Source organism: Astyanax mexicanus, chromosome 5, assembly GCF_023375975.1.
Source record: "Astyanax mexicanus isolate ESR-SI-001 chromosome 5, AstMex3_surface, whole genome shotgun sequence".
Taxonomy (NCBI): domain Eukaryota; kingdom Metazoa; phylum Chordata; class Actinopteri; order Characiformes; family Acestrorhamphidae; genus Astyanax; species Astyanax mexicanus.
The window spans coordinates 39,648,222-39,658,392 of NC_064412.1; the positions used below are offsets into that span (position 1 = coordinate 39,648,222).

Here is a 10,171-nt window from a genome sequence, read left to right on the forward strand (position 1 = left end):
GGCCAATAGCAGCTCAGCTCTCGATGACTAGAGTTAACTATTGGCTTTAACTGAAACCGTTTATAATTCAACTCCCATTAAAGCTTCTGTTACAAACAAACAAAAACGTCCCTTTGACTTTTATTCTTTTGAGTTGTGTTGCTAGTTACCAGGAGAGATTTCTCTTTTCTGTGAAGAGTGCCTTACATTAAACACACTACAGCCAGAATATTATGACCACCTCCTCTTTCTACACGCATTATCATTTTTTCAGCTTCTCTGATCATAAAGGACACTTTGTAGTTCTATAATTACAGACTGTATTCTTTCTGTTTCTCTGCATACTTTATTGTTCTTTTTTCATCCTGTTCCTTAATGGTCAAGACCCCACAGGAGAGACCACCACAGAGCAGCTATTATTTGGATGCTTGGTCACTCTTAGCACTGCAGTTACACTGACATGGTGGTGGTATGTTAGTGTAATAATGTTGTTCTGATATGAGTGGTTTCGATACAGCAGTGCTGGTGGAGGTTTTAAACACCTCGTTGTCACTGCTGGACTGAGAATAGTCCTGAGACTAAGAATACCATAAATATTCCGCCAACAGTCCTATGGCCACTGATATCTGATCTTCTGTCTCTAACATCTTCACATCTACAAAGTGGTCTAGCTATTTAGGAGTGTTTAATAGAGTGGACAGTGAGTGGACACAATGTTTTAAAACTCCAGCAGCACTGCTGTGTCTGATCCACTCATGCCAGTGTCACTGCAGTGCTGAGAATGACCAACCATTCAAATAACCCTTATCTATGTCAACCTGTCAATTAGTATTCATGGCCCCGCCCACCTTGGCTTGCGACCAGAGCAGAGCTGAAGCCAGGCAGCGGCACCGTCTGGTCGGATAGGAGCTAACAGCGTTAGGAACAACATAGTTTGTTCCTGTTTTATTTGTGCAAATAACACATCAGTGTTATATGCTCTGCCCAGTTGGCTAAGCTGCAGTAGAGCTGCCCAGGCAGTTGGAACAAAACCCCGGGGTGGATTTTTTCTTTCTGGACCTGGACTACGTACCTCTGTGTGTAAGTAACTAGGTTTACATAGGATCTCCAATGGATTTCACATTTTACAGAGATTCTAAGACTAGGTCAGTGGCTGAACTGCACTTAGCAAGGCATTACACATATTTTAAAATAACATTTGACATTGCAAAAACTGTTATTACTTTAAAAATGTCTTTATTTTAAAAGGTTTCTAACTGTTGTCAGTCTTACTGGTGTTGCAGTGCTATTAGCCAATCAGAGACGCTAGGTTTGCATCTATGAATATTCGTAAGCAAGAGTTGAAATCCTATCTTTTTTCCCCACCCACTCCTAAACCAAAAGCAGTGTTATACCAGATTAACAGAGCACTTTTTTGCTCAAAAACCATCTCACATGGCATTTATTCATTCTAGAGACCACAACTAGACATTTTAAAATGAATGAAAAAAATGATTAACTAAGACCTTTAAGGAAGTGTCCTATATGATCAATGTGGATGATAACATGGACAATTAGTAAAGAAACGAGGAGTTTCTTATCGAGGAGTTCGATAAGTATCTTTTTATGACTTATTTAATAGATAGATAAGACCAACTCCAATAGCTCAGACACTCTTTGACCCCGAGCAGAAGAGAAGCCTGCTTTCACTCTTTCAGTAGTTTTGTTTAGTTTTGCTAGTTAAGGAAAAACACATGAACAACTGCTTCAACTGAGAAAAGAAATCAAGAAAAAGAAGAAGGCAAAAAGAATGAATAAACAAGGGTAGGAAAATTAAAGAACAAAGAAAAAGAAAGGATTGAAGTAATAAAGGAAAGAATGCTAAAAACAAGAAAAGAATTAAGAGCTGAATGAAAGGAAGGAGGAATAACTAGATGTGGAGGTGTTGAGAAGAACTTGTCACTCAAACATGGCTGAGTAACATGGCAACAAGTAAGTTGGACTGGTCTGACTCAAACACACACACACACACACACCCATGCACATGCACACATGCACACACACACACACTGTTACTGGCAACCAGACAAACACTAAACCAGTATAATATGAATCAACTGAAATGTGGGGTCTGATGACTAACACACACTTTACACAAAAACACACTGTGAACTGTAACTTAGGTTAGATGTAAGTGAGGTGTGTGTGTGTAAGTTTTAGAACTTTAGAAGTCTTTTAGAAGTTAAGAAGTCTTCTTAAATTTCCTCCTGGTTCAATAAAGCATCTATTTATCTATTAGAGAGGTTTCAGGATCATGGTGGACCCTGTGGTGGAGCAGATGACCCGACTAAGGCTGAAGCTTCTGGAACAGGTAAGAGAAATGTATTACTTCTGTTTTAGAACATTTATTATATTTGAATAAGAACATCAGTGTCTGTTGACTCATTCGGGTTGCATTGCTCTCACTACCGCTGTGACGTCTGTATAAAAAAGGGTACAGAGAAACATGATTTCATTGATCCAACAGTTACTAAACTATAATAAAAAATTATTTCCTGTTTTATATTAGAGGCTGGAGAATGAGAGAGAAGCTCATGGCGAACGAGGAAATTCAGCACTTTCCATAAGTATTGTACATTTTCTAATTTGTGTTTTAATAATGAACTATAGAACAAACAATTAATTACTTTTTAATATTATAATTCATTTTATAATAATTCAGAAAAAAAGTCTGTCATTTTATTGTTCCTTTACGAATGTAGAAAGCGTTTTTATCTTTTTCCTATGCACATACAAAGGTTTATTTGTTCTTTTGATTTATTTCTTTTATTTCTTTTATTTTATTTTTTGTTTTCTTTTTCCAATTATGATATATTTCGAGCCCATTTGTTCTTGTTGTGTTTAGTAATTTATTTTTATCCACAGTAAAGATTAACATTTTAAATATTTTTTTCATTATTTTACTATCCTTGTATTCTTAATTAATTTATTCATGTATTAATTAATTAAACACAATAAGTTCTTTATTACATTATGCATTTATTTTTCTGTTTGTTGTTTCCAATACTTCTGTTGTAATTTTGCAGTGACTCTTAGAAACATTTATGTTTTTATTACTAATGTTTTTTTTTTATTAATTTACCTTTTTTTTTAGGTATTACAAAAACATATGAGAGTTGTGATGACCATTTATAAATTAGCAATGATTTAAGAGGATAGTTTATCATACAGGTGAACAGTAGACCTAGCCAGAAACAATCCTAATTAAAAATTTAGAAAATATTTATTGAAAAGGCAGAAAACGTTAACATTTAAACTTGTAGAGCATTTCTAGCTTTAAAGAGCTATTTTGCTGAAGAAAATGCAAACAAACTACTAAATAATAAGACTAAACTATGCAATATTTTTAGCCTATAGTCTATATCTATTAATAAGTCAACTTTTTATTATAGTAAAAATCTCATTACTTACCAAATGGGGACAAGCCCTGAATCGTGAAAATCTGTTTAGTGAAAGTAGCCGCCATCTTGAAATGCTATTAAATGCTATTAAAATCACATTTTATTTTGACTTGGGTATAATAAATTAGCTTAAGTCACACTTCTGACATAGGCCACTATCCTAAACAGCTAGAATCTAATTATCTGATCAACTGAGGATGTAGGTGATTTTACCACAGATGCCAGCATCATGTGGAGAAACTTTAGGCAAAAAGACTATCTAAGGCGATTATTTTAGGAAGGTGACAATATTATTTCTTTTCATTTTTTGTATCTTACTTCTAAATGTGTTGTTTTTGTTTTTTGATGCTTTAAGTTTAGCAACAGGTGTACACTAAAGATTTACCTGCAGTTGAGAAAATAATCTGTAGGCACATGACTGAGACAAAATCTTTTTTTTTCTTGAATACAGGAAGTCATGACGGACAAACAGACGCATTACACAGTGCTCTGAGACGCAGGAGAGACTTACTACGGAGGCTGAGGGTAGAGTATTATTCATAGACAACACTTACAGCATCATCTGATACATCACTGGTACACAACTGTCTAATACTGCTGTGTGTTCTATATGGAGCCTGCCAGTTGTAGTGGACTTAGGCTGTTAAAAAATTAAAAGCTCACCTACTGCACAACATGGAGCCTGTACAATCTAGAGAGTGTGTGGCTAAAACTGAAAACTAAAATAGATGGAATAGTTTTAAAACTGTCTTGTACCATCAAATACAATTTATTCCATTGTGGGCTTATACAGCATCACATCAAATTAAATACACTGGTGGGTACTTCTTTATTAAAGCACCTACAATAGTGTAAAAAGGCGTTTGCCCCATTCATGATTTCTTATTGTTTTGTATGTTTGCTACTCTTAAATGCTTTAAATCAAACACATATTTTTAAAGTAAGGTTTTTATTATTAGAGAGAAAACAATCTAATGGCCCATGTGAAAAAGTGCTTGTTAGAGTGCAACGATGGAAACTACTGCTAAACAAAAAAAACATTCAGGCTCGTCTCAATTTTGCCAATTTAGCCAGATCCCCTAGACTTTTGGGAAAATACACTGTGGACAAGGAGTGTGCCATATCGTATCATACGTGATAACAGCGCCAACGTTTTTGAATATCGTGAATGATATTATACCACGAAATATCGTGCCATAGCACCCACCCCTAATTATCACATCAGGGTACTACTTTTTTTTTACTGTTTTCAGCAAAAGAAAAATTTATACTGTTGTCATTCCCTATTATATATCTACTAGAGACAGATTATATCTGTCCAATATATATATTTTTTTACTTTAATCCTGGATATATGGAGATATTTGGAGGGAATTATTAGTATCATGACATTCTGGATCATTGACTTCTGTTACAAATCTAATAAAATTCTTGTATTGTTTAATACTTCAGTTAGGGGTGTGCCATATCATATTGTATGCAATAATAAAATGTAATTTTCATTTTGTTGCAGTAGAGTATTCTTGATATTTTCAATTAGTTGTTTTTTCATATCGCCAAGAGTATCATTATCGCAAGAATACCATGAAATATCGTGATATTATTTTTGGTCCATATCGCCCACGCCTACTGTGGACTGACGAGACTTTTTGGAATGTGTGTGTCCCATTTTTACATCAAGCATAAAAGTACCACAGCATTAAAAAAAAGAACTTTATACCTACAGTAAAAATGTGGTGGTGGTAGTGTGATGGTCTGGGTCTGTTTTGCTGCTTCAGGACCTGAAAGACTTGCTGTGATAAAATGATGAAATCTGCTGTCTAAAAATCAAAAAATCCTGAAGGAGAATGTCTGACCATCTGTTCATGACCTTAAGCTGAAACGAACTTGGGTTCTGCTGCAGGACAATGATCTTCAACACACCAGCAAGTTCACCTCAGAATGGCTGAAGAAAAACAAAGTGAAGACTTTGGAGTGGCCTAATCAAAGTCCTGACCTGAATCCGATTGAGATGCTGTGGCATGACCTTAAAAAGGCAGTTCATGCTCGAAAAATATGTCTAATGTGGCAGAATTACAACAATTCCAAGATGAGTGGGCCAAAATTTCTCCATAGCACTGTGAAAGACTTACTGCAAGTAATCGCAAACGCTTGATCGGAGTTGTTGCTGCTAAGAGTGGCTCAACACTTTTTCACACAGGGCTTTGTAGGTTTGGATTTTTTTTCTCCTTTAATAATAAAAACCTTTATTGAAAAAGTGCATTTTGGGTTTACTTCTGTTGTTTTTGACTAATAAATTTGTTTGATCTGAATAAAATATCTAAAAAATAATAATAATAATAATAGTAATAATAATAATAATAAAAATAGGCACTTAATAGCAGCACTATTTCTACTGAAACAGCAGAAATGCACTGGTAGATGAGCACTCATTAAGACATATGATCAAAATTACTTGATCTAGAAGGCACATAATCACATTTTATTGCAAGAAAGGGCACCCTAGGTCCTACTTTATCACATGAAGGGCAGATAGTAGGGCACTTTGTTTATTTTTGCTACTCTAGAGGGCACTGTAGTGATACTTTTTCATCCATAGGGGCACCCTCCTGAGTGAGTTTGCCAGTAGTGCATGCTATGTGTGCCACACAGCTGAACCTGGTTTACAGTCCAGTATGGAGTGCCTAAAAGAGTGTGTGTTGTGTGTTTGTGTGTGCGTGTTTGTGTGTGTGTGTGAGATACAGGAGCAGCACATGTTAGAAGAGCTAGGCAGGCCACACTCGTGGGCGGGACCCCGCAAACAGCAGAATTATGGATCTTTTCCCGCTCCCGCTGCACCTCCTTTTCACACCTACCCATCACTACCTCCACCTCCACCTCCTGCTGCTCCATTACCCCCTCCTCCTCCACCACCTCCCCGAATCATCCAACAAACAGTGAGACCATTTCACTTCTTATTCATTTAACTTCATTCATTGGACTTTTGGTGTAGTAAAACATGATAAAAAGATGATCAGCACAACCCCATTCTCGCAGAGCATTCCAAACAGTTTTTCCAAACACCTCCTAGCCCTAACATTTAAAACGAGGCATTAATAACTTAAAAAGTGCACAAATAGCTTATTAAAACCACTGTTTACATCCTATAACGCAAGCTTCAGTTCAGTGCACGGAACTGAATTTAGCGTTATGGGATTAACCAGGTTCTTGTGCACTTTTTAAGTTATTAAGGTCTTGTTTTAAATGTCCGGGCTCTCTGGATTCTAGCAAGGAGGCGTGGAGCTACTTTGAGCTGGGTAACGGTGGAAAAAGTGATTTATCGGGGCAAATTATGCCCCGTGTGACATGTCACCCAGTCTGAAGGATGTTTGGACAAACTTTTAAAAATTCTATCTATCTACACAAAGTACTGGGGACACCTACCGTTAACACTCAACTCAGCCTTTGTCTCCAAAAGTGCCCAACACAACCAATTCAACAGATTCATTTTTTTTCTCACCAAATATCAGCACTTTCCACATTTAAAGCACATATATGAAATCAATGTTCTGGGCATTACAGTTTTTCTCAGTCGATTTGGTACATTTTTCACAATCATGATTGGCATCACAAAAAGTGCATTTCTCAAAACAGTTAGTACAAACAGCAAAACTTAATGAAATACTTGCAAAAGCACATAACTCACTCAGAATCCAATATTTGGCTGCACCCGGCGACCAGCTTCAGCCATTGTAAGACCAGGATTTTACCAACTTTACCAACAAAGTTTTATAGAAATTTATTATGTATTATGATAACATGTTCACCACTTTTGTATGTAATGACCTAGGCAATGACCTAAAGCCTAAATGTTTTGAAAGGTAAGAAAATTGCATAGATAATCAGCACAACACATTTTGATGAGCATGACGTAAGCAATGGATAATGCAAAAAACTGCTGAAAATTGTACATGAACATTAGCAATAATGACAAAGACATTTGCAAAATGTGAAACACAATGAAAAATTCAATTATGATGTGACAAGGAGATGTGGAGATTGAATTAACTATTTTGAGAACTTCAATTCTGATCTGAGAAAAGTACCAAATCAACTGAGAAAAAAGAAAAATTAGTTGCACCCCTAGTGTAGCGTAGCTTAATTGAACACCAGTCACCCAAATGATGTGATTGCTCACTATAGCAGGTATTGTTTATCCACTGTGCCACACCAACCACATGATGCTTGACGAAGGATCTCCCAATCAGTTTGATTGCATCTTTTGTTAAATTGACATGTTTAAATTGAAAATGTTTCTGAAGACTTCTGAGTTCATTGTACATTTATAAAGATTAATAGACCCGTCCCAAAAGAAGCCATGTAAGCCCAGGCCATGAAACTACCTCCACCATGTTTCACAGATGAGCTGGTATGTTTGTACTACTAGCAGATCCTTTTTCTTCTCTAAACTTTAGCTTTTCCATCACATTGTAAAGGGCAATCTTTGACTCATTACTAATTCATAATCAGTCTATAGGCTTGTGCCTGTACTTTATGGCAAATTCCATCCTAGCCTTTCTATTCTTCTTGTTAATTAGTGTGTTTCCAACCCAAATGTTTTCAGTCTACATTAAAAAATAAAAGGACCGGTCCCACTGTTCCGATAGTTTTAAAGGGGACTGTATAAAAAGTAGGCTGTTTATGGTTTACTTATAAAACTCTTTGTTTCTTTTTTACTGTAGATTCCACAGCAGCCCACAACCATTATCCAGCAGTTGCCACAGCAACAGCCTCTTATAGCTCAGATTCCACCCCCTCTGCCTGTCCCGTCCAGACCAGGCAGCATTAAAGAGGGTAACTCCTTACACCTACCATATTCACAGTATATATTACAGTTATATTACAGTTATAGGGTCAGTATCATAATGTGTGTTTTGTGTCACAGCACAATTGTTTACATTTTATACAAACACTGTGGACTAATTCATGTTTCAAGATTTACTTTGAATGAACTCATTATTACACATATAGAGGAACTGTTAGCCCTCACTTTAAATTTTTTGTCCATTTTAAACAGATTTCTTTGATGTGGTCCAGTTTCTATTCTATTCTAAGTTAACACAGAACACCAAATTTAAGAGTCCTGATCATTTGGACAGGTGTACTCACTTGCCAGCTATGTAATAAAACATTTACAGAAATGTGAGGGGTATTCACTGTACAGGATCAGTGGAGATGGAAAATAGATAATGAAGAAAGGAGGCGGTCATAATGTTATGCTTGATCAATGTATATGAATTTGATTCTGATTAAATGTAATTATCAGATATGGTGGAGTTGATGCTAATGCAGAATGCCCAGATGCATCAGATCATTATGCACAACATGATGCTGAAGGCTCTTCCTCCAATGGCCGTCCCTCCAGGTGTGCCAGGGAGTCTACACACAGCCCAGGTGACTTTTACCTGTGATAACTTTTCTGCTGTTAGCATTTATTCACTCATTATTTAATACAGTTCAGTTGTTTAATAAAGGTTTGATGATAATATGCACTTGTCTGATGCTAAGGAGAACACTGTGAAGGCCAGAGCAGGCGGCCATCACCATCATCATCACTATAGCCCTCCACCGCTGCCTCCCATTGGTTACTCAGCTTGGCCGTCTGTCATACCAGCAGGACAAGGCGGAGCCCATCAGCCGTTCATTCATCATATGACCGGCCAAGTTGCTCTTCCAGCTCTAAACCCGTAAGTTTCTATAGGCCTATCCTGCTCTACCTGGGACTACTGGGAAACTGAAATGTTCTACATTTACACTACAATGCCTTTAAGTGCAAATGTGTGTGTTAGTGTGCTAGGACTGTCATGATTATTACATTTTTTATTTATTTGACAATATAGTGGCTTGCAAAAGTACCCCTTAAACGTTTTCACAATTTGTCAACTTCCAACTACAAACTTGTATTTGATTGAGATTTTAAGTGATAGACCAACACAAATTAGCACATAATTGTGAAGTGGAACAAAAATTATACAGCTGAAAGGTATTCAGTCCCCAACGCCAACTTGGTAGAGCCAAGTCTTTGCGGTTTGTCTCTACCAGCGTTGTGTATCTAGAGACTGAGATTTTGGTCCATTCTTCTTTGCAAAATAGCTCAAGCTCAGCCAAGTTGGATGCCACTGACGTATTGATAATGACTATGGCATAAAATGGTCTTAAAGTCGCAATAATATTGTTTATCACAATTAGACATTATATCATCCAAACAAAAATTATTATTTTTACTAGCGTAAATCCTCTCAGGCTTTACTGGTGTGATACAAAGTTTGTCTGTCATTTTACAGGATGAGCATAGCTGGACTGAAGTGAGGACAGGAGTGAGGACAGAGTTCTGTAAAAGGAAATGCTTTTATTCAAAACACATGCAAATTTGTACTCTGTGTAATCTTTGTTGTTTGTTCCTCTCTGTCTCCTCAACTCTGCTAAAATCAATAAAGAACTGAACATATCAATGTTTGTTTTATACCACTGACTATTATTTTCTGGATTTGTCTTTGTTCTGTAATATCATTATAAATATTATTAATAACAAGTTTGTGACTAGTTAGAATAAAAATGCTAAAATTGGGTTACTTGATTTGAGGGCTAAAGAACATTTTTGGGGAGCTGTAGACCTACTTATATAGATCTAACAATGACCATGCTGGTTGCAAACTTTTATAACAAAGTTCTAATTACACTGATGTGGTGTTTGAAGAATGTTTGTGTTCTGT

The 10,171-nt window shown here is 36.4% G+C and overlaps 1 protein-coding gene across 2 annotated transcripts; it reads left to right on the forward strand.

The window, feature by feature from the left end:
* The first annotated feature begins 1,998 nt into the window (after positions 1-1,998).
* On the forward strand, positions 1,999-9,910 carry zgc:112416 (uncharacterized protein LOC550509 homolog). 2 transcript variants are annotated; one of them, XM_007248798.4, is made up of 9 exons: positions 1,999-2,157; positions 2,258-2,329; positions 2,528-2,585; positions 3,871-3,944; positions 6,164-6,355; positions 8,141-8,252; positions 8,725-8,852; positions 8,967-9,145; positions 9,743-9,910. In XM_007248798.4, exons 2-9 carry the CDS (start codon positions 2,273-2,275, stop codon positions 9,765-9,767), a joined length of 825 nt encoding a protein of 274 aa, XP_007248860.1. In that variant the 5' UTR covers positions 1,999-2,157; positions 2,258-2,272; the 3' UTR covers positions 9,768-9,910. The 2 variants fall into 2 exon arrangements, with proteins under 2 accessions (XP_007248860.1, XP_049335858.1); XM_049479901.1 differs by having other exon boundaries at positions 2,000-2,329.
* The last annotated feature ends 261 nt before the right edge of the window (positions 9,911-10,171 follow it).

Excerpts from the sequence above, each read along its gene's own strand:
- zgc:112416 (XM_007248798.4), top strand. The coding sequence starts at position 2,273 with ATGGTGGACCCTGTGGTGGAGCAGATGACCCGACTAAGGCTGAAGCTT. Across the intron at positions 2,586-3,870 it reads AAATTCAGCACTTTCCATAA|GAAGTCATGACGGACAAACA; the intron begins GTATTGTACATT and ends TCTTGAATACAG. Across the intron at positions 9,146-9,742 it reads GCTCTTCCAGCTCTAAACCC|GATGAGCATAGCTGGACTGA; the intron begins GTAAGTTTCTAT and ends GTCATTTTACAG.